At 35.8% G+C, this 25,088-nt stretch overlaps 1 protein-coding gene across 4 annotated transcripts in view; it reads right to left on the bottom strand.

The window, feature by feature from the left end:
• Positions 1-1,826: 1,826 nt before the first annotated feature.
• The window catches only part of NPHP3 (nephrocystin 3), a 41,573-nt gene continuing 18,311 nt past the window's right edge, over positions 1,827-25,088 (bottom strand). The window contains exons 9-27 of one of the 4 annotated variants that reach the window (XM_038002878.2): positions 24,715-24,888; positions 21,948-22,051; positions 20,856-20,970; positions 20,440-20,583; positions 19,872-19,969; positions 17,769-17,871; positions 17,239-17,321; positions 15,312-15,450; positions 13,418-13,582; positions 11,952-12,046; positions 11,285-11,407; positions 9,836-10,025; positions 9,414-9,655; positions 8,406-8,481; positions 7,527-7,654; positions 5,798-6,038; positions 4,636-4,761; positions 3,946-4,061; positions 1,827-3,319 (exon numbers count right to left, since the gene is read on the bottom strand). In XM_038002878.2, the coding sequence (XP_037858806.1) occupies positions 3,127-3,319; positions 3,946-4,061; positions 4,636-4,761; positions 5,798-6,038; positions 7,527-7,654; positions 8,406-8,481; positions 9,414-9,655; positions 9,836-10,025; positions 11,285-11,407; positions 11,952-12,046; positions 13,418-13,582; positions 15,312-15,450; positions 17,239-17,321; positions 17,769-17,871; positions 19,872-19,969; positions 20,440-20,583; positions 20,856-20,970; positions 21,948-22,051; positions 24,715-24,888 (2,655 nt within the window). In that variant the 3' untranslated portion in view covers positions 1,827-3,126. Of the gene's footprint in view, positions 3,320-3,945; positions 4,062-4,635; positions 4,782-5,797; positions 6,039-7,526; positions 7,655-8,405; positions 8,482-9,413; positions 9,656-9,835; positions 10,026-11,284; positions 11,408-11,951; positions 12,047-13,417; positions 13,583-15,311; positions 15,451-17,238; positions 17,322-17,768; positions 17,872-19,871; positions 19,970-20,439; positions 20,584-20,855; positions 20,971-21,947; positions 22,052-24,714; positions 24,889-25,088 lie in introns of those variants that run through there. The other 3 variants (XM_073023604.1, XM_038002879.2, XM_073023605.1) reach the window with 3 other exon arrangements.

Raw genomic sequence — 25,088 nt, 5'->3', positions numbered from 1 at the left:
ATGCCCGGCTAATTTTTGTATTTTTAGTAGAGACGGGGTTTCACCATGTTGTCCAGGCTAGTCTCGAACTCCTGACCTCAGGTGATCCACCCATCTTGGCCTCCCAAAGTGCTGGGATTACAGGAGTGAGCCACCGTGCCCAGCCAAGAATATTTATTAAAGGAAGCTTTGACCCCTGCATCACATTTTTTTCTTATTTCCCTTTCTGTAATCTCAGCACTTCGGGAGGCTAAGGCAGGTAGATCAAGAGGTCAGGAGTTCGAGACCAGCCTGACCAACATGGCAAAACCCCGTCTCTACTAAAACTACAAAAATTAGCCGGGCGTGATGGTGCGTGACTGTAATCGCAGCTACTTAAGAGGCTGAGGCGGGAGAATCGCTTGACCTCGGGAGGCAGACGTTGCAGTGAGCCAAGAGAGCGTCACTGTACTCCAGTCTGGAAAACAGTGAGACTCTGTCTCCCAAAAAAAAAAGTATGAATGAATGAAAATTGTAACTAGAATGAATAAGTACTCTACCAATTCAGATTTATAATTGAGTTGTCTGAAAGCTACCTTTTTCATTGTGAAGGTGCATATTAATGTGAATAAAATATTCCTATTTGAGAACTTCAAATATGCATACACAAAGATGTTCCAGCTATTTTTATCTTTTTAAGTATGCATTCTACATGAGAACGTTTGGGTTGGTAGTAAAATAAGTAGGAATATCAAAACATAGTTTATTATGTTTAGATTTCATTCTTTTGGAATACATAATTTTGAGTGATCATGTCCCCAACTATAGTTATTCAGGCACAACTTTTGGAGGTACAAAGAATAATATTCTTAAGGTAGTTTTTCCTTTTGTCAGGGTTCTTCTAGAGTACTAGATTATTATTAGTACTCAGATTATTTCCTAAAGCAGTTTTTCTAAGGTGATAAACTGAACACATTACTTGCTATGTATTAAATTATTTGTACCCCTAAATAATCAAATTCTAAGCTCTAACAGCTTAATTCTAAAATCATTGTCTGGTATATTTGTGTTTCCAATTAGTGTCTTTCACAGCTGCCAAACCCAGAAAGGTATGTTAATGGCTATAGTTTTACCTTATATTTTTCCCTCTTGGACTACTCCCAAAGGAGGAAGAAGGATGCTCATTATATACTGCCTCATTTCTTTTTAAATTACCACTATAGTGCTGTAGAGTTATACCACTGCTTCTCACACTTATGTGCACATTAGTCACCTTGGGCTACAGCTAAAATACAGATTTATTCAGTAGGTTTGGGGAGAGGCCTGAGAGTCTGAATTTTTAATAAGCTGCCAGGTGGCGGTGATAATGATTTGTGGACCACCCTGTGAGTAGTAACTCGGCCTTAAGAGAACATTAACCAAAACCTTAAGCTGAGCAAACTACTGAGCAGCAAGCATTGATAACATTTCAAGGTTTTTGTTTTGTTTTGTTTTGTTTTGAGACGGAGCCTCACTCTGTCGCTCAGGCTGAAGTGCAGTGGTGCAATCTCGGCTCACTGCAACCTCCACCTCCCGGGTTCAAGCGATTCTCCTGCCTCAGCCTCCCACGTAGCTGGGACTACAGGCGTGTGCCACCACACCCAGCTAGTCTTTTATATTTTCAGTAGAGTCGGGGTTTCGCCGTGTTAGCCAGGATGGTCTCAATCTCCTGACCTTATGATCCGCCCATCTTGGCCTCTCAAAGTGCTAGGTGTACAGGCATGAGACACCACACCCGGTCCATTTCAAGTTCTAAAAAAACGTTCAACATATTTCTTTAAAAATTATGCAGAACAGCCCTCTTGTATAAACTAGAGTGGAGAAAAAAGAACTTAAAATTGCACTTTTATTTTAAAACAGTGAAGTTTGGCTATTACATATTTCACTTTTACAATTAGGATCTTACAAGTATTAAATTGATGATTTTATTATATATAAATACACAAATGGTCCAAAACAATATCTAAAATGTTGCAATATTTATAAAATTCATAAAAATAATTTTCAGTATAAAAATGGCATACTAATTTGAGTTTGAGGTAAATGAAGAGACAGATTTAGGCCATCTAAGGAGGAAGATAAAGGAGAATATCATATCTCTATTTTGGGAAAAGACAAAGAATGCTAAAGAGCTTGACCTGTTACTGCATTAATGACTTCAGACATTATGCAGATACATATACTATATAGTAATAAATAATACACAATGTAGACAGAGCAAAAAGCAGAGGGACTGGACCAGTCTGCTCAAGGAAAGGGTAAAGAAATTTTTGAAATGCAGCAATAGGGATTCTTGTGACTAATGTGTTTCACTGAAGACAATTTGAATCTTTCATAAACATTATCCTTTTAATCCTTGAAACTTTCCTTTGAGGTAGAGAATTGGGCCAGACTACTGCTGAAAAGCAAGAGGAATGGTGAGGCTAAAGTAGCTCTTGAGAGCTGAAAAGAAACATGGAATTCTTATGTTATTTATTTATTTATTTATTTATTTATTTATTTATTTATGAGACAGTCTCACCCTGTTGGCCAGGATGGAATGTATTGGTGCAATCTCGGCTCATAGCAACCTCCACTTCCTGGGTTCAAGTGATTCTCATGCCTCAGCCTCCCGAGCAGCTAGGATTACAGGCATGCACCACCCTGTCTGGCTAATTTTTTTTGTATTTTTTAGTGGAGACTGTGTTTTACCATGTTGGCCAGGCTGGTCTCGAACTCCTGGCCTCAAGTGCTGCTCCTGCCTGCTAGCCTCCCAAAGTGCTGGGATTACAGGCATGAGCCACCATGCCTGGCCAAGATTCATGGAATTCTTGAACTCCTTGTCTTAACTGCTGTGCCAGCTTTTGTTGAACAAAGTCCAACCCACTTTTCATGATTTGCTCCTCATGTCATCTTACAATTCTAATGTGTCTACATCCTTGGATACCAGAATATAGGAAAATTCTTTTAAACAATTAAAACGGACACAATCACAATTTCAACTTAATGCAGTCCAATACAACTTCATACAAATAGCAGTTAAATCACACATAGTAAGAGTAAAATTTCTTAAAACATTTTTTTAAAGTTTCAAATTCAAATGTTCCAAATGTTTAATTATTTTGTCTTAAGGTACATTTGCAAAGAATTCTAACTGCTGCTATTACCTTTGTCCTTGCTGAGGAAAACATGAGGAGAATGAGTTGTTTTTAAGCTAAATGTGTCTCCACTTGATGAATGGTGTGAAGGAGCTTTTCCACCCAAGAGTGATGTTTCTGCTTCTTTTATTTCCATTGCCCTTTTGTATAATTCAGCAGCTTTTTCAAAATCTCCTCCTTCATAGCTTTGAGAGAGAGAGAGAGAAAAAAAAAAAACTCTTAAAATGGGAATATAACCTCTTACCAATTCAAAATGACCTTATGGGATACAGAAAAAGCAGTTATAAATATTTGCCCATTTCCCCCCTTTTCCCAGTGTATTCACTCAAGCCGACCAGTAAAACAACACCCAAACTCTTCTCCTTTTTACCAATATCAGTATTTTTGTGTCTCATATGGATATCATTAAAACCATGTGGTAATAGAGGCAGTGAAATTGCTAAGGAAAGTTAGGTATTATCTGCATCCTGAGAAAAATACAAATGAGCAAGCAAAAGTCAACATACACTTAATGGCAAATTCACTCTGAGGACAGCAAATTACCCATATTACTCCCAGAGCCAGTTGCAGTGTAAACCATCCTTCACTATTTGCCATGATGCATATATACACTCCTCTGCAAAATAGATCATGCAGCCTTCGTTTCATTTCCGGATACCACTTTAGTACCTCTTGAAGTCGATCAGCAAAAAACAACCCCTCCCTACTCTAAGAAAACATTCAGTAATACATATTTTGTGCTCTTCTTAGACAAATTAAAGCTACTTCAAATAAAAAAAGGCTTTATAAAGAAAGTGAAAAAAATTCTTACCTAAGCACAGCTAAATTTTTCAATGTTTCTCCAACTCGAGGATGCATCCGACCCAGGCTATCTTCGTAAATCTTTAATGCTCTTTCATATAATGGCAAAGCTTCAACATGTTTTTTCTTATTAAAAAAATAATAATGCTCACTTAAGCACACTGGGTTTCTGAAATTAATGTATTCTAGACTAAGCTAACCGACTTTGATTAGTACTTTAAAATGTTACTATCCTTCTAAAAGATGGGAATAAACAGATTAATGTATGAATAATCATAGAAGAAGCAGTATAACAAAGTCAGATACTTAAGATTTAGACCTAGCTCAGTAACCATCTGACCATAATCCAATACTGTACGCAAAAACCTGTTCCTTTATTGCCCAATGGGTCCCCCACCTGATTCTTGCCCATCATAATCAAATGCCACAGGCTTAAATACAATATTATATGGAGGGGTGTAGGATATCTCCACAACTTTAGAAACTAAGCCTATGCTCTGAACTAAACAGTGTTTTACACTAAGAGGAAGGGACTTCATATAAGTCTAACTTCAATAGTTTCTCAAGTACTAAAGGAAGTATTAGAAATATCTTTAAGTTGTCTTTCATTCTATTTACTGTTCCCTATCTAATTCATGTTTATCTATATTTTATACCATAAAATCATTCAATGATAAAACGTTAAAATATGGGAACTTACCATTTGGCTATAAAGAACAGCTAAGTTCACCAAAGCAGTAGCTACACTAGGGTGCTTTGGGCCAAAAGATTTCTGTCGAATTTCAACAGCCAATTCATACAAAGGTACAGCTTTGTCAAGTTTCCCCTAAAAAACAAAAGTTAAATCTAACAAAAATATAAGGCAATAAATACTATCTTATCAGAGCTTTCTTCATATGTAAAATTTCATATTAAAGGGTAATTTCGAGGGAAAAAAATCTCAGAAGCATTTCCTCTCAGCTGAATGATTAAGTTTATAGATAACTGAAAAATCTAAAGCTACACTGTGTACAAAAGCATTTCCTTTGATAATTCAGAACACCCTTTAGGATCATCCACTATTACTGTTTCTAGTGTAGTAAAAACGTATCAGCTAAAGCAGATTTACCATATTGCACATAATTTGGAGACTGCATCAAAATAAAAAGCTCATTTCTTGCCAAATCCTTTCCAGATTTTTCTAACTACTTCATTTCACCTGAAAGTTGGGCAGAAAGAGCAGCAATGTACCCTTCTTACTACAACAGCTTTAGTGTCAGGATGACCAGTAATGGTTCCACAAAGTCTAAAGATAGTCTACAAAGCTCTGTAACTATGCTAGATGAAGGCAGACTTCCCTGGATTTTTTTTTTTTTTTTTTGAGAACAGCTATAAAATTTCCAAGTATCACTCAGTATAGAACCTTATGGCAAATAATGGTTACATTTAATGACAGGCAAAGCCAAGAAAGAATGAAATAAAGATGTTCATTTAATCAACTACAAAGATGTCTCCTGATTTCTTATGTTTACATCGCTTTACACGGCAAACTTAATATTGGTGGAATGTTAGAACTTCTGAAATGTAAAATAAGTTTGATTTAGAATGCTAATAAATGCATTTGTACTTGGAATGTATTTAACAAAACAAAACCAGCATATTAATTTACTAGTATATTCTTTCAGAATCAATAATCAATGTAACCAGTTCAGTATGAAATAATTTTTAAATGTTCTGCTCAGTTACTTGTTAAAAGTTAAATCATGATTTTTAAAGCTCATGTAAACTAACCTATCCATGATAAAGATAAATTATTTTGCTGATAGCAGTTATGGCTTAACTGATCTGTTGTAAAACATGTAAGAATGCCAAGGATTACTTACCATTTTCTTATACAAGATGGCAAGATGCTTCACTGTATATGCCAAAGAAGGGTGATCAGGAGCTAATGCACGTCTCCGAATATCTAAAGCTCTTTCATAAAGTTCTTCTGCTTTATCATACTGTTTCTTTTCATTGCATAGAGCTGCCAGATTATTCAAAGACTGAGCACAGTCAGGGTGATCCGGTCCTAGAACTCGCTCCCTCATTTCTAAGGAACGCTTCAGAAACTGGTCAGCTGTTCTGTGAACACAATCCCAAAATGGCTTAACTATCTATTCTCTAGAGTTTGGAATCCTGACCCCTAAATTGAGTGGAGAACTGAATCATCTTTATTCTTAGATTCAAGTTAAAATAAGAGATTCAGCTCAAAAATCCCTCTTCCCCACCCCTATCTCTTCCTGCCCTTTTCCTGATAGTTTGAGGGCCTAAAATGTGTGGATGATTGCCTCAATTCTCCACTTCTGAAAGAAAAACTGATATTTTCCAAAACAAACTTTTTATACTTTAAAAATTATTAGACCTAGGTCAAATAAAAGATTTTGGTATTCACTTTTCCTCCCTTTGGAGTTAGTACTAATTTTTATTTATTTTAGTGTGTGTGTGTGTGTGTGTGTGTGTGTGTGTGTGTGTGTATAACCTTGAACTCCTAGGCTCAAGTGATTCTCCCACCTTAGCCTCTCAAGTAGCTGGGTCTATAGGTGTGTACCACCATGTCTGGCTAATTTATTAATTTTATTTTAGAGACAGGGTCTCACTATGTTGCCCAGGCTGGTCTCCAATTCCTGGCCTCAAGTGATCCTAATGCCTCAGCCTGCTAAAGCTCTGGGATTACAGGCATGAGCTATCATGCCCAGCCAGTACTAAATAATTTTTAACAAAAGAATACATCATTATTTTTTACATAAGGTTCTGTAAGTGGGCTAAAGATTTATTATACTTTTCTGATATCCAAAGTTTCAAATTTTTTATATTTTTCTGATATCTGAAGTCCAAAAATACTTATTTTTTATAACATATAAATATAAATGTCATTTTGAATCGTTTTGCCCAAATAAACCGACAAATAAAACTAGAAACTGTCTGCATGATTTACCATTAGTCCCAAGCCGCTTGCTGCTTCTGTGAGGTCTCATGCACAATATCTACACAAACTCACTTTTCATAAATATACAAAATACACCAGGGAAGCTACAGAATAACTTTTCAGTTAAGAAACAATGTGGGCCAGGTGCGGTGGCTCACAACTGTAATCCTAGCACTTTGGGAGGCCAAGGTGGGCAGATCACAAGGTCAGGAGATCGAGACCATCCTGGCTAATACAGTGAAACCCTGTCTCTACTAAAAATGCAAAAAATTAGCCAGGGTGGTGGCATGCGCCCGTAGTCCCAGCTACTCAGGAGGCTGAGGCAGGAGAATAGCTTGAATGGGAGGTGGAGATTGCAGTGAGCCAAGATCGCGCCACTGCACTCCAGCCTGGGCAACAGAGTGAGACTCCGTCTCAAAAAAAAAAAAAAAAAAAAAAAAAAAAAAAAAGAAACAATGTGAAAAGAAACACAGTAGAGAAAATACCATGGTCTTCAGGTATGTTTATGCTCATTATATGACATCATACATGAAATTTGGCATTATCAATTTTTTTCTAGCTTTAGACTTGATAAAAATGTAAAACAACATTGTATCAAAGAGAAAATGGTTAATTATTTTCATTATTAATCCCATGGTACTCACTCCAGGTTATTTTGAAGATAGTAGAGAACACCCAGTTCATTGAGGGTCCGAGCATTATCAGGTGTGTCCTTACCTAATGTAAGCTCTTCTAACTGTAGAGCCCGTCTACGTAAAAGGGCAAATCCATACTGCAGCGAACATGAAAAATGAAAAGCAATCACTAAGTAGGTGCAATCCTTGATTCTGAAACAATATATGAGGGTCCTAAAAAATCTTCCTTTTTTCCCATTTAATCTAGATAACTTATTTTAAGTATCATAGTAAATTAACTTGATGATTACAAATACAAATATTTCCACATGGCAACACATTCTAAAATTCATTAAAAACTATTTCATGAAAATGATTGTATTTTAGAAAGTAAACTATATCTCAAAGTGCTTCAAGAAATAATAGAATATAATTAATTTGCAGATATTTATCAACCCCATAGGTAAACACATAAATATCAGGTCCATAAAAATGCACACGGCATTTAAAATTAAAGAAATATGCTACATTTAGACTTTATCAGCAACTTAAAAAAATAAAAATAACTTTTATTGTGTATTTGAGGGAAAGGCTTTCTTCACATTTGAACATAACACAAAATGTTAACTACATTTATTTTATTCCTTTTTCCAACCCTTTAAAGAACTGAGGCAGCTTTAAATTCCATCTTTCAAAGCCTAACCTTCAAATGAATTCCACTTTTTAAAGTCTAAATTGTACTTCTCAGTAATATGATATTTTAACACATAAATAAGAAAATGTTAGGTAGTTCTTTTCTTAAAAACTAGATTTTAAAATCTAAAGCTCTTAAACATGTGGGGTGTATTCATTTATGATACTCTTTTCCTCTTACATTCAAAACACAACACAAAAGAAATCTCTCCTTACCAAGTTGCCTTTTTTCTTTATAGCTTTCTGACGAATTTTAAAGGATTTTTTCCTAAAATGTTCAGCTTGTTCATATCTTAAAAAAAATTACAGTAAGTCAAACAAAAGAAACATTCAAAGTATACTTCAGTGAAATGAAAGCACTCTTTTCATGGTGTAAAGTCTTTTTGGGCTATTAAATACATCATTTTTCTAGAAATGATAGTCATATGACATTACAAATCTCTAAAAAACCCTTCATAAAACAAAATATGACAAAACACTAAGATATCTTAGTCTATCATGGATGTTTTTCTAATAAAAAGTTCTGTTCAATTAAAAAAAATTTGACAAAACAAAGTAAGTCTAGTCCTTTAAGTAGCTGACATTTAATAATCTTTAACTCATCCTAAGTCTCTGAAGGGCAACCTAACTATATGAAAATCCAAAATTTTAGTTTTCTATAGCACACTATTAATTTTTAACAACTTTTTCTGCATAGACTAATTTCTGGTCAAATTTAAATGTGAAATTCACACAAAATTTGTATGAAACAATACTTCTAGAAGTTACAAAATACTTGCAGGCTATGTGTATAAATTGTATATGAAACATAAATAAATTTCATGTTTAGACTTGGGGGATGTCCCATCCCCATGATAATCTCATTATATATATGCAAATATTCTGAAATCTGAACAAATCCAAAATCTTGAACACTTCTAGTTCCACATTTGGATAAAGGATACTAAACCCATATTAGTAAAGCACTCAAAGTTAGTCAGTGAATGAGCCAGGATTCCAGGATTCAAACCCAAGACTATATGACTCAAAAGTCCATGTTCTATCCTTCATGCATCTTCAAACAGAGATGAATCTTACAGTTCTAATTTTCTCTGTTTACCACATGAAGATTAGGCACAGGGTACGGAAAAGTACACAGTGATAAAATAAAGCCTACCCCATAAGTATATTAAAACTATAATTCCCCTTCATAAAATCAGGTATTACTGATCTAAAACGTCTTACTTATTTTGTTTCTGGTACAAAGTTGCAAGTGCCTCCAGTTCACGAGCAGTATATGGATGGTCCGTACCATAAGCGTTTTCTGAGATTTCTAATGCCTGTTTATACAGTTGTTCTGCATTGCCAAACTTCTTCCACTGCACGTATACACTTGCTAGTTGGTGGAGGGACTGGGCTACTCTTGGGTGATCGGGATCTAAAGCTGTTTCTCGAATCTCTAAAGACCTCTGCAAAGGTACTACAGCCTGGGGGGAAAGGGTGAAAGGCCAATTAAAGTGAGTGAAATGCTGCAAGATCTGTCATCTGATTAAATATTAAAGATTATAGCACAACAAATGAGAACTACATTAACATCTTAGAAAAACAGAAGAGTGAACACAAAAATCCCACCTGTCTCTGGCTTGCCATTGATGTGCTAAGCTTACCTGACTGAGAAGGCCTAGATCCTTGAGAAATCGCCCCAAGGTTTCATAAAGATCAGCTAAGCAACTCATGTTCTCCTCGCCTTCGCAGTTTTTCTCATACTGCTTCAATGAATCGAAGTATTCTGTTGCCATTGCACTTTTGTCTTTGCCAACAAACTGCCAATAACTCAGCAACTCAGCAAAGTGTCCCCTGTTTCAACAAATAACAGTACTTTAATGAAAACCACGCTTTAAAATCCACTACAGAATGAAAATTCCAGAATTAATATCAAGTTATTGACAATTTATTAGTAGGCGAGTATTGTGTAGTGAGGTGAGACTCAGACCACTCACTATCTGAGTTCCACCACTATCCTAGCTATGTGATCTTGAGCAGGTTGTCTGACCTCTTAGACCTGGTCACCTTCATCTGCAGAAATGGAGACACTACCTGCCTCGGCTGGTACTGTAGGGGGATTATGGCACACAGTAAGTAATCCACAGTGTTAGCTGTTATCCTTAATACCATCATGCCTATGGGAATCTATTTGAATCCTTTTTATACATTTTACAACATGGAGCCAACTGCTGAGTTCACTCCCAAAATTATTTTAAGTATGGAAATTCAAAGAGAAGAAACTAATGAAAAATAAACTGTCACAGAGTATCTACTTTGCATTTTCATCAAGATATTGAATGACAATAGTAAGCTTATTCATTTGTAGGTGATTTTAAGTAGCATGGGAGAGCTGGTAAACTAAAATAATCTGATTTCAAAGGAATCATGAAAAATTGAAATGGAGATCAGAAATAATTTAAGACATGCAACAAATTTGAAAGAGTTTATATAGGAGCAAAATAAATTACGTGCGTATCGTATAAGAAATGTCTAAATTTCTAAGTAAGGCAGAAAAACATCCTCATGAAGTTCAGCAGGTTAGACAGTTGGCTCATAAAAAGGTAGTTCTGCCACTGACAAACCAGAACACAACAAGAGAGACAAACAGAATACATTTTGAATTAGGGTACTTATTTCTTTAAATTCAACCAGACATAGAAAATAAACAAACAAACAAAAACAAATAAATTCAACACCAGACAGATTCTATTGTAGCCCAGAGTCTACTTTGAAGCCAATGCTTTCAGATATCTGACAGCCCGAAGAAGCAGACATCATGAACCACCTCTCTGGGTGGTTTAGATTTAGACCTGCTTAAATGTAAGCATAAGATAAAAAGTTGAACAGAAATCATTCCAGCTCTGATTTCATAAAGCAGCAGTACTCTATGTTTTCCTCCTGGGAAAAGCAGATCTAATAGAGATTTGTAAATTGTCTCAAGATTTCTCCTACACTGTTTGTATTTCAGATACCTGGACTAATTTTTAAATTAAAAATACCATTTTTCTTTGTTAAACTGAACATCTTTAAATCTCTCTTTCTGGGGAAGAATGTTCTATAATGTTTCTTACCTTTTATAAAGGTTTTGAGACACAAAGAGATTAAGAAGGCAATCATGCAGCTTCTGTTTACTTCCCTGCTGCTGAAAAAGCCACGGGAGTTCATCTGCACTTCTCCAAGTCACTCTGTCCTGACTATCGTAAGAGAGGAGACAATATTCAATATCTTCCTACAATGAGACTGCCTCAAAAAGGCTTCAAACAAATGTTGAAGGAAGAAAAATATATTTCACATATGTCTCTGATTCTTTAAGTATAATTTAATACTAAAAAGTTAGGTCAAAATCAGAGACTTTACCAAACTAAGAAAATAAATTCAGTGACATGCAGAACCATCAACCAAACTCTAAAAGTATTTTCCTAAAATTGAACTATTTTTAAAAACCCTCAATGGACCCATATACACACATACAGATACACGGACACAAACTACTGGAATAAAATAAAAATAATAAAATGATCCTACACTGATTTTCCTTGTTTAAACTTTTAGCATAATATTAAAAGACAAAATCATCGTTTGCTCTTTTGACATTAACAGAATAGGGAGAGGATTTAATCTTTTTTGTAATAATTGAATTTTTATACTTTAAGTTGTAAGCTAAGAAACAGAAATAAGGACACAAAGGTAGAGGGTGTTGCAGAAGTCACAGAAGAACAATAGGAACATTTACAATACCTTAGCTGCAAGGTGAAATAGTTGATTAGCTTTTGCCTGTATGAAGAAGTAATGGTGGGGTCTTCCAGGTACTCCAGTCTCACTGTTTCCCAAGCCTAGGGAGAAAAAGAAGAAATACTCAGTTCTATTTTATGTAAATCACTGTACATCTAACAATAGATTTGCAAAAAAGAATTTATAATTATTCCTATTTTATAGCTGTATACTAGAAATGTAACTTAAATGTTTTTAAATTTAGGACATATTTATTTGATAAACTGTTACTAGAATAAAAATTCCTGTACTAATATTTATAAGCTCAAAACACAATTTAATTCAAACTTGAGTTAATACATTAAAAATCTCAGAAGTGCGGAATGAAAAGTTACTAAAAAGAATAAATTATATTCAAACAATACACAATAAAGGAAAAAGGCTGTGAAATTGCAAACATTTCACATCTACAAATAGGATACAGCACACTTAAATGTAAGACTTAATTTGCAATTGTGTATATATATAAATCAACCATGGCATTGCAGATGATAGGAATCATTTTATCCAAAACATCCTAAAGATTTACTTCTATGTGCTAAATATCTTTCTAGTTCCTCACAAGGACCAAGAACCACCTCAATTAATTTGCTTCACAACCCCTTTTGTAAACTGCTAAAGTCTGCCCAGGGCTTAGAACTTGCCCAAGTTTAGATAGGTATTAATCCAGGAGAAGGAGGCTGACTGGCTTACAGAGTACAAACTCTTAATACATATACAGTCATGTGCACATAACAATGTTTTGGTCAACAACAAACTACATATATGATGATGATGCTATAAAATTATAATCAAGCTGCCCTATACAGGCATACTGTTTTAAAACTTTTATACCACATTTTTACTGTAACTTTTCTGTATTTAGATACACAAATACTTACAGTTGCACAGAGTATTCAGTAGAGTAATAAGCTGTGCAGGTTTATAGCCTGGGAGCAACAGGCCATACCATATAGCCTCCAAGTGTGGTAGGCTGTACCATCTAGATTTGTGTAAGTATGCTCTATGATGTTCACACAATGATAAAATCACCTAATGATGTGTTTCTCAGAACATATCCCCATTGTTAAGCAATGCATAGCTGTATAATAATACCAGCAATTCAATGAAACGTAATTGAAAAAAACTTCCTTCTCTTCAAGAAATAAACTACCTTTAAGGAACTATTTTTGATCTTTTGTTTCTGACTTGTTTTTTAATTTTAAAAATTGTACTGTGGTAAGACCACTTAACATGAGACCTACCCTCTTAATAAATTTTTAAGTGTACTACAGTATTGTTAACTTCAGGGACAATGTTGTATAGCAGATCTTTAGAATTTATTCCTTTGGAAGAAACAATCTTGCCACTGCACTCCAGCCTGGGTGACAGAGGAGACCCTGTTTCTTAAATAAATAAATAAATAAATGAAAAGATGCCTAAAATAACATTACCTGCAGATGTTGAAACCTGAGCAAGCCACAACCATAAGTCAACAAACACATTTTGTATAAACTGTGAATAAGGGAGGTCAAGAAAGTCCAGGACATCGCAGGATAGAGTTCCATCAGTTCTGATTCACTCACACCATTGTGACTAACGTTGACAAGGCAGAGAATCTAGGTAGCAAAACAAATTACCAGTAATCATAAAGCACCTCTACAAGTAACTAACAGTCATTAAAATTTCCATAATTCTTTTAAGGCTATTTTATTTTTTTTACCAAAACTTATAATCCAAATGATTTAATAAATCAAAAAATAGATTTCTTAAAACACACTGTCCAAAAGACATTAATCAAGATTAAGATAGTGTATCTATAAAATCTAGCACACCAAAGATAATACTCATAGAAAAAAGTGTAGTGAAAATTAAAACTGCATAAATGTATTATTATAATTAATGGCAGAATTCCAATTCCAGGAAGACAGTGGAAGAAAACAGCCCTCCTATTATAAACATGTATGGATATCAGACACATTTCTAAAAGCACAGTTGATCCTGGAAAAAAGATAGGGAAATCCTCCAACTGTCAAAAATGAATAGGACATTGAAATCAGAGTTTTGACAGCTGAAACTGCTGGCTATGGGGGCAGTGGAGCTAGAGGACAGGCAGCAGCCCCCAGCAACTTAAGGGTTTAGGTTTCTCACACCCACAGTGGGATGGAAGGTGAGCCCTTAAGCCATGTGAGGCAAGGAGGTGGAACTAGATTTCTTGTCAACACCAGGACCGTTGAAGGGCTTTGAAGGACCTTCACGCTCAGTGAAGGGGTGCATGAGAAAAACATTAGCCCACAGACGTGGAGAGAATACAAGGAAGCTTGCAGGGTTGGAGTGGGCTGAGAAGTCCAAACCCCAGGAACCACCAAGCTGAAAAGTTAACATAAAAATAGATCCAGGTTCAAACGATGAGGTTGCTAGATATACATTTTCAAAAACCAAAATTGAATACATCAACAAAAACTAAAATGTTATTTTAATTACATAGCACTGAATTCTAAAAATATATATGGAAAATTAGACAAAGCAATTGTGAAGAATAATAATAAAAGGAGATTTACCCAAGTAACTACGAAAGCTTACTTTAAAGTTCTAATAACTAAGCAGTGTGGCACTGGCAAAGAATAGGCAAAATCAGAACAGAAGAGCCTAGAAACAGACCCACATTTATTTGTGAGCTTGATATTTGTCAGCTGGCATTGCAAATGAGCAGAAGACATGTATTATTTAGTAAAAAGAACAATTAATTATCCACATGACAGAGGATTAAAAAGTAGATCCCTTCCTCACACAATAAACAAACAGATATCAACAAGAGTTAAGGACTTCACACATGAAGAACAAAACTGTAAAACTTTTTGAAGGAAATTATGTGTGTGTGTGTATAAACACATGCATATATATATGAAACAAAGCTTTGTATAATGGATGAAACCATAATGAATGATACTATACAGTTAAAAGACAAGAAACAAACAGGAAAAAGACATTTATTTGTGAATCTTCTAATAAAGGATTTGTTTTCAGTATGCAGAACATTTAAGACACCTACAGATCAATAAGGAAAGACAAACAACCCAATTAAAAAATGGGTAAAGAGTTGAACCAGCAATTCAGAAAAAAAGGAAACAAGGATAGCCAGTAACATGAAAAGATGATAAATCTCAGTGATAATCAGGAAAACACAAATTTCCACAAGCACACTCTGGCTATCAGCATTCCTGCATATGCCTGAAACATATTTAAGCACAAATTTTAAAAGAATTGTTATTTACTTTCATTCACACACACACAAAGCAAACTAACATTCCTTTTTATAAGTTTTACCTGCTTCATTTTACATTTTACCTGCTTCATTAGCTCTTTATCCACATCATTTGCCATGGACTCCTGGATAGAGTGCAGAACGAGTCTATATAATGAAACAGTATCTTGACACTGGAAACACTGATGAAGGATTTTATCTAAATTGCCTGCTCTCCCAGCACTGTTGGAATTGAGAAGAGATTTAATTTCTTACAGATTGCCAACATCTGTGAAAATTTTGCGATCGATTAAAAACAATGTGAACTCTTATTTTTTGTACTGCAACCAATAACAAATTCAATAAAACATGATACAGGAAAGTGGTAGTTTTATGCGGCTGCTAGAGTCACTGGGTTTATTTTACTATATATAATTTAATTCAGTGCAATAAACATGCTGAAATCTATTATTTGTCAAGCAATTACTAGGCATTAGGGAACATAAAAATGAGTCAGTTATGGTTCTTATTATCCAGAAGCAGGCCACCTACATACAGGAAGCAGGGAAACGATGGTAAGTATTGTTAGTTAGCCATGCAAATTAAATTTGTGTGGAGCCAGAATTTTGAAAACACAAGGCTAAAGAATATCATTAAATAGGGGGGTTTGTTTTAAAAGATTACACAATATTTACCAGTTTTAAAAAATAATATAAAGATGTACAAAGAGAAAAAACAAAGGGTCCATAGTGTCTTTAAAATAGGTACTTTCAAAAATAAAAACAATAAAAGATACTTTCAATGAACATTATTAAATGTATGAAAAATGACTCACACTCCTGAATCATACTCATTGTGTCACTTATGTTCACAGAGGCCAGATGTGTCGCCACAACTAACAGTGGAAAAAGACGGTGGAAATATCACACAGGCTGGGCACAGTGGCTCACAGGCTGTAATCCCAGCACTTTGGGAGGCTAAGCAGGTGGAATGCTTGAGCCCAGGAGTTCAAGACCAGCCTGGCAATCATGGCAAAACCCCGCCTCTATTAAAAATACAAAAATTAGCCAGGCATAGTGGTGTGCTCCTGTAGTCCCAGATATTCAAGAGGCTGAGGTGGGAGGATCGCTTGAATCTGGGAGGCAGAAGTTGCAGTGAGCCGAGATCGAGCCTCTGCTCTCCAGCCTGGGCAACAGAGAGTGAGACACTGTCTCAAAAACAAAAACAAAGATGAAATATCGTGGGCAATGTAAAGTTTTGGAAGATTTTTTTAATTTCAAATTTGGTGCTCAAGATAAGAACATGGAATAAAGAGACAAGAAGTACTAGATTCAATGTCTGGAAATATGTGTGCTAGAATTGCCATCTATTGCAATGAATAACAAAAAATGTATCTTTTTTTTTTTTTTTTTTTTTTTTTTTTTACCTCAGATTGAGAAAAGACAAAGTAGAGTGATGCTATACTGAAGAAGAAATAAAAGTAGTAAAACATTCTAATGGTTGAGAATAGATAGAATAGGGTAAAGCTATACTGAGGAAATAAAAGTAGTGACACCCTAATGCTTATCTAAAGGCAGATTACTAATAGATATCTAAAATAGAACTATTTTATAATAAAAGTTTATCAGGACTTGAGAACAGAGACAATTAAAAATTCGTATCCATATATCTACCTCCTGATATTCAAAGACACCTGAAATAATATTCTAACCCTCAGTTGTTTCCTTCACTTTCCCAAAGCTAGAGGCCACAAATGAGGGTGAGGATGGCCTTCTTTTGCAACCTCCAATAGGGAACAGATTAGTGTGAAGAAAATTAGACAAATCTATCAAGTTCTGACAATCATGGGCAGTAAGTACTCAGTCTTCACCTGTAAGCCATGTTCTCACAAATGTTAGTATCATTATTCAAATAAAATCTGAGTGGCTCAAGAGACCGGTGTAGTGATTGGTTCTCAGTTTTGCAGGGTGAGAAAGGGTCTGCAGCAATCACAAAACATGCAGAAGATCATGTAAAATAACCAACACTTACCTCGCGATCATTTTGCCGAAAAGGGTGACATAAAGGGCATTGCAGGTTGTAGCAGAACGACAGTGTCGTTCCAGCTTCTTCTCCTGCACCAGTTTACCAAGAAAAACAAAACAGAAATACAAGAACCACCCTGGAATTAAGCGGTCTTTACTATCCAGCCATCAACAAACACCCCAACAGAAGTAACACCACTGCTGCCATCAGGGACATCACGCTTTGCATGGTGGATCCTCGGCTGTGGTCAGCCTTCCAACTGCAGACCACAGATGTGGCCAGTAGGAAAATGCTTTTTTGCTTTTAAAATACCTGCTTAATACTATATAGTAAAGTAAACCTTAAGACCAATATCTTTTTATTGCTTCTTTTCTACCTGTCATTAGTTTAAGAGGCAATACATTTACCAAAGTAATTACTAAACTCTAGTTTTCCTTATAACAGATACCCTACATTGAATTTTAAGTCTCATATAAGATGTTTCATAGGCAAGATAAGAAAGAGTAAAAGATTGCATCAAAATTACAAATACACACCTGCTCTTTACTCAGTTTAATGTCTACAGAGTGGCATTCTGCAATTATAACAGATTTTGCATCTTTTGGACTTAAGGGATCAAGATGAAGTGTAGGCCACAACCTTTTATTTAAAGAAAAGAAAAATGAAATTTTAATAATACAAGAACTGTAATTACCCACCACACAATTTAAAATCCACCACAGGAATTAACTTTTTATACTGCTTTTGTAAAATAAGCAAAACTAATGTCCATTAATCATATTAAGTAATTAATATATCTCACTCATTCTAACATGTGTATCATTACTTTCAGCAACGAATCACAACAAAGTTATAAAATAAACAGTATATACATTAGACAGTTATATGGTAAACATTTCTAGTTCTATATGCCATACTATCAGTAAAACTAAGCATAGGTATGAGTATCTATGAGGAGTGGCACCAGACACAATTATTGTCCACAAGCACTTGTAATGCAACTGAAATTTAACTACTACAACATACATTCTCGATGTGGTAGTGAAAATTGGATTTGTGGGGGAGTTAAACTTACTCTTTTTATGTATAAAGTACACATAGACACATATATACAAGCTGATATACAGTATGTGTGTGGTATTAAAATTTCTTGGGGGAGGCAATTTACAAATAAAATGTCTAAAAAGCTTCCTTACAGGAGCAAAAACAGGTTGAGAAACACTGTTCCATGTGATCCAATTGCTCTACTACTTTTTTTTTTTTTTTTTTTGAGGTGGAGTCTCGTACTATTGCCCAGGCTGGTATACAGTAGTGCGATCTCGGCTGACTGCAACCTCCACTTCCCAGGTTCAAGTGATTCTCCTGCCTCAGTCTCCCAAATAGCTAGGATTACAGGCGCCCACCACCATGCTCGGCTAATTTTTTGTATTTTTAGTAGAGATGGGGTTTCACTGTTGGCCAGGCTGGTCTTGAACTCCTGACCTTGTGATCCACCTGCCTCGGCCTCCCAAAATGTTGGGATTACAGGCATGAGCCACTGCACCCAGCCATTTGTTTGTTTTTTGAGACAGAGTTTCACTCTTGTCGCCCTGGCTGGAGTGCAGTGGTGCGATCTCGGCTCACTGCAACCTCCGCCTCCTGGGTTCAAGTGATTCTTCTGCCTTAGCCTCCCAAGTAGATGGGATTACGAGTGCCCACCACCACGCCTGGCTAATTTTTGTATTTTTAATAGAGACAGGTTTCACCATGTTGGCCAGGCTGGTCTCGAACTCCCGACCTCAGGTGATCCACTCGCCCCGACCTCCCAAAGTGCTGGGATTACAGGTGTCAGCCACCGTGCCCAGCCACTCTACTACTTTTTAAAGGACCATTAAAGTGAGCTTGCATTTCAAAATAACAGGTGTCTATTATTCCCAGCCCGGCCCTTTCTCTATTTTCCTCATCTATAAATTTAACTGCCTACCAGACATTGTTATGTGGAGCTACTCAAACTAACCAGGATTAAAAACTAAACTCATCACCTTTTCCCCCAAACCTGCCTGTCCTCCATGTTTCCTATTTCAGTTCATGAAGCTACATTAATTAATTTCTGAAGTCAGAAACTCCAGAATCATCATCCTGGCTCTTTCCTTTTCCCTTGCATCCCAGATCTATCTAACCTCCCACCAAATCCTTTTTTTTTTTTTTTTTTGGAGATAGGGTCTCCCTCTGTCACCCAGGCTGAAGTGCAGTGGCACAATCTCTGCTTTACTGCAACCTCTGCCTCCCAGGTTCAAGTAATTCTCCTTTCTCAGCCTTCCGAGTAGCTGGGATTACAGGCATGCACCACCATGCCCAGCTCATTTTTGTATTTTTTGTAGAGACAGGGTTTCACCATGTTGGCCGGGCTGTTTTCAGACTGCTCGCTCCAAGTTATCTGCCTGCCTTGGCCTCCCAAAGTGCTAGGATTATAGGCTCACACCATCGTGCCTGGCCCCAAAACCTATAGATTTTTTTTTTCATAAATTCACCCACTTCTCCCCATCCTCGCTGCAAGTTACACAAAAAACATGAAAACCATAAATGCATATTTAAAACCTTTCCTTGTTTGTACTTAAAACATTTCATGTACTCTGAAAGAACTAAAGTTGGCATCGTACCTCCATGCTGGAGGGCATGTTTCTACATTCACAGAAACAATTACTCTTACATTCACTGGCAGTGGATCTATCAGCCATTTCATGTGTTTTTCAACTTGCTTAAAAATATAAAAACAAAATTCAATCTATTAATCAAAATATTTCAAAACAATCCAATAATAGCTCCCCAAATAAAATGAAATTCTCATTAAGTTTATCTTATTAAGGACAAAAATCTTATTTTGGAGTGATTTATTTTAAATTTTAAAAGAACAAGTAGCAAAACATTATCATCACCAATTTGAACTCTGGACACGTCAGGAAATGTCAAGGCCCTAAAAATATGTCAAAACTAATGTCTTTGCTAATTGTGTAAATTCAGTTGGTCTTTCTCAATAAAATATTAGTGTCTGTGGACATACAATATATTTTTTAAATCCATGTTTCCTCCCTAGAAATAAAGAAGAAATATAAAAAATAACATCATATTTTCTTCTCACAAACATATAATTTAAGTGCCTGATCTAGCTATTACTGAATTTGCATCTCTTTCTGAGTGTATCAATAGGTAACAAATAGAAAACGGTACCTGAACTTGATCTATAGAATCAATAACAATGATGATGCTGCCTTGATGACGAGCAGACAGTTTTTCCAGCCAACGTGGAAATTCTTCCAGAAGCTTAGCAGGATCCAGTGTCAGAGCAGAGACTGACCAAGAGTGCTGCATCAACTACAAGATAAGAACATACACAAACTGCAGTAGTTACACATAGTTACTGAAGTAGTTACAGAGCTGGGGGAAATATTTCTATTCTCACTTTTTTATAAACCAAAATCAAGTCACCAAGAGGACCTGATTGTATCGAATATTATTTTTAATCTAATACAAAACCAAAACAGGTGGCTAATATTTTAAATTAGTTTACCAGTAGGTACTTATTAGTTCCAACAATTTCTGAATCTAAATAAAATTCTGTAATTCCAAAAGATGGAATACTATACCTTTAGAGTTAGTCGTTTAATAATCAAGGAGGACTCTGAGCTGGTTGACATGGGCCTTCCCACAAAATGGGAAAGAATGAGTGTGTTGGGGGAATTCTTCTGTTGTAATTGAATCCTGAAAGAAAAAGGCAGCACTTTTATAAAACTGATAAAGTTCCTTGACTGTCAATAAAAAAAGAATTCACAATGCAGTGAACATCAAATGTTGCCTAATTAAAGAATCAGATGGTCAGTTACTTTTAAATATGAAAATTTCTGTTTTTACTCCACTTTTAGATCCTTCTAAATAATCTTTTAAAAAATTGTAGATTCATTTTAATTACAAATAGATGTTAATTAACATAAACCAAAGTACTTTACATATGAGGGTAAGGTATTAGTAAAATAAGCATTAACTTTTAATTAAAAATTCCTACTAGAGGAAAATTTGTTAGGTACAAAAATATTATTTTCCAAACATAACTTTAAATAAAAGGGTAACAAAAAGGAAACAACTACATATGCTAACCCTTCAATGTAAATAATTATGAATGAAAGAAAGTATTTTTACTGCTTGTTTTTAAATAACATAATGAAAAAATAAAGTTTATTAGCTTATATGAACCTTAGTCCATAATTTGCAGATCTAGATTGCATTCACAGTAAAGGTTATCCTTAATTTTGATGTTCTGTAAAATGTATTTCACTCTAGTCTGCTTTTGTCGTTTCCAATATTTAAAATCCCAATGAAACTTTTAAATAAAGGCAATAATTAAAAATAAAGGCACATTACTCTACAATCCACTTAACATGTCATATGTGTTATATGACATGTTATGTCACGTATCACTTCCTTACATAGCACTCCCATAGCTGTTACCTATGTGATTTATGTACATAATCATGAATGTTCATGCTTCCTATTGCTTTCTCATTCTGTGTCTTCTCTCTGACATCCAAATTCAACGCATTTCAGGGCATGAAACTATTATTTTATTCATTTGTTAATGTTTAGTGTAGGCCACGCAGGAAGGCAGGCATGCAATACATTTTGTTGAATAGATTCAGTAATTCAAACAATGACAACAATAATTTAACTGCACTGCATCATACCACTTGGATAAAAGAAGAGACTTTCCAGAACCTGGTCCTCCAGACACCAGAAGAGGTGGGATCGGGGCTGGTGCTGCCACTAGATCATTAAGGCGCTGGTAATACTAGAAAAAAAAATGAATTTTTTTTTTTAGTATTGTAAGGAAGCACATGCCTCTGAGACTACTGAAGAGTCAACTTCTGATTACTCTCTGAAAATACTGGAGAAAAGCTCCATGAGAAAATGAAATCTACTTTTAGTTGACAGCACCTCATAACCGGCTATTTTTATGGCTGGCAAAAACATGACTGAACTAGTAAACTAAGAAAGGGCCTCAATCGGCCGGGCGTGGTGGCTCACGCCTGTAATTCCAGCACTTAGGGAGGCCGAGGTGGGCGGATCACGAGGTCAGGAGATCGAGACCATCCTAGCTAACACGGTGAAACTCCGTTTCTACTAAAAATACAAAAAAAATTAGCTGGGCGTGGTGGCGGGCGCCTGTAGTCCCAGCTACTCAAGAGGCTGAGGCAGGAGAATGGTGTGAACCCGGGAGGCGGAGCTTGCAGTGAGCGGAGATCGCGCCACTGCACTCCAGCCTGGGTCACAGAGCAAGACTCCGTCTCAAAATAAATAAATAAATAAATAAATAAAAAGAATGAGCCACAATTTCTTCTACACATAGTATTGCTGCAAATTAATGGGTAAAGGACAACATTTCAGGTCCCTGCGGGGTTTTGCAACACTCAAATGTTTGCAGAATGTTTCAGGGAGCTCACTGTAGCCCCCAAACCACAGAAAATACTGCAGAAGACCTTGAAGGTACTGGCAGGCGACCTAGATCTCCTGGTCAGAGGAATAAACACCTGTTCTGGGAATCACCTTAGTTTCTGGGGGTTGCTGAGAAAAGGTCCAAATAAGAGGTTTTGTCTGGGGACTTGGAGTCTCCCAACCTGCCCGAGAATCAGGTTAGCCTACGCTGCCTGAGATCTTTCTGAAACTAAGTGAGTTCGGTGTAAAGTCCAAGAATTCCTATTTCCCAAGCTTTCCCCAGAAACTCAAAACTGGTTCAAAGCTAAAAAGGACACACACAAAAACCAAAATATCTTAGTACTTATTAAGGAGTTTCAAAAGTTATCTTGAGACTCGAGTTTTTCTTCAGTGTACCAGTGAAGTGATAGCTGATGAGGAATTTTAAAAAGTGTATAGCAAGTAGTTTGCAGCCAGCTTTAGGCTAGCTTTAGAATAGCACAATTCTCCAGCAACTACAATGAATTACTTGGTATAGGTTTTCAGTCAATTTTTCTACTTGTTATATTTAATTAACAAACAGAAAAATTATATCTCTAAAGAATATATTCCCCAGGAACTCAAATAATTTGAATAGAAATGATTCTTCTGAAGGAACAAAGAAAGTCTTGATTTACTACCTCTAAGTCCTAACGACTTAGCTCGTGGTCCCACAGAAAGCCCATTTATAGGATCCATTCTTCCCAAGTTCAGCCCCCTGGCTATAAAAGAAAAACCATGGATCTGAAGCCAGAAAAGAACTAGGTTCAACTCCCAGATCTGCAATCTACTCACTGTGTACTCTTAGGCAAACCATAATCTGAACCGCAGTTTCTTAATTTATAAAATAACAATAGCAATACTTCTCATAAAATAACGACTAACGTTTATCATGTATCAGGTACTGTGCTAAGCACTTTATGTACATTATCTGGTTTAATCCTTGCAACAAGTACCTATGAGGCAGTTACTATTAGTTATTCTCATTTTACACCCAAGAAAGTCAAAGTTTAGAGTGGCCAAGTAACTTGAAAAAATCTAGTTAGTAAATGATGGAATCAGGACATTGACAGTCTAAATTTTAAAAGTTCTGTAAAAACACAACTGTTAGTATTAGCTACTATAATATTCTTTAAAATATTAGTTCTTACATTAATTTTTAATTAGTTCTTATATTAAATTTAGTATTAAATTTTTTTGAACTTGCACATAAATTTCATTGTATACCTCAAGTTCTGATCATTTGTTTAGATATTTAAGGATGTTGATAAGACTGATAAAGGACTTATCTGCCTACTTCATGAACTACTATGGTTTGTTTTCTGAATGTAATATTTTGATTCAAGAATTGGAGAACAGATACTCTTACTATTCATTTTTCTTTTCTTTTTTTTTTTTTTTTTTAAGACAAGGTCTTGCTCTGTTGCCCAGGCTGGGGTACAGGGGTATGGTCATGGCTCATTGCAGCCTTGACCTCCTGTGCTCAATTGATCCTCCCACCTCAGCTTCCCTGTAGCTGGGATTACAGGTGCATACCATAATGCCTGGTTAATTTTTCTATTGTTTGTAGAAACAACATTTTGCCATGTTGCTCAGGTTAGTTTCAAACTCCTGGGCTTAAAGCAATCTGCTTGTCTCAGCCTCCCGAAGTGTTGGGATTACAGGCGTGAGCCACTGCACCTGGCCTCAGTCATACTATCCTTATCAAGTTTCCTAGCTATCCTAATTCTGGTCTGAGTGAGTTGCAGATGGTGGCATAATAAACATGTGGTTGATAAATTCTGGTCTGTAACTAAAAATGTTTGGTCTATAAGCATATTTGAATCTCACATATCTTTCTTATGACACAAACCTAAGCATGTCTCAACATGGATAATCAAGCCATGAGATTAGACAACCAGAATAATCATAAACTTGAACTATACTGAGATGAAAATACAATCACAATACAGCCTGTAAGTGATGACAGATCTTTGTTGGAATAATACTCCAAGCACTTACTTTCTCAAATCCCAACTCATGGGCTGAACTAGAAGCCTGCTGAAAAGTTTCCATTTGCTCTTGTTCATCATGTATGTCCCACAGAACGTCACCAAAATCATCTTCTTCTGGAATGGAATCCTCACTGCCCAAATCCTTAGTCTCCAGGTCTGTGTTCTCAAAACCCAGTATATCCTGAACACAAAGAACAACCACACAAAAATGAATGAAGAAAATAAAGATCTTACAGCGAGGGCACCCAGGCCCAAAGTGGGCTTCACCTACTTTCAGGAGGGCAAGTTCAAACATATGGCCCTTGTATAACACCTACAAGAATAAACTTACAACTATAAAAAATCACTAATTTAAAACAAAAGAAATAAAAATATTAAAGT

Source organism: Chlorocebus sabaeus, chromosome 15 (assembly GCF_047675955.1).
Source record: "Chlorocebus sabaeus isolate Y175 chromosome 15, mChlSab1.0.hap1, whole genome shotgun sequence".
Taxonomy (NCBI): domain Eukaryota; kingdom Metazoa; phylum Chordata; class Mammalia; order Primates; family Cercopithecidae; genus Chlorocebus; species Chlorocebus sabaeus.
Note: the sequence above shows the minus strand (reverse complement) of the source record. Positions and strands in the feature narration are given on the sequence as shown.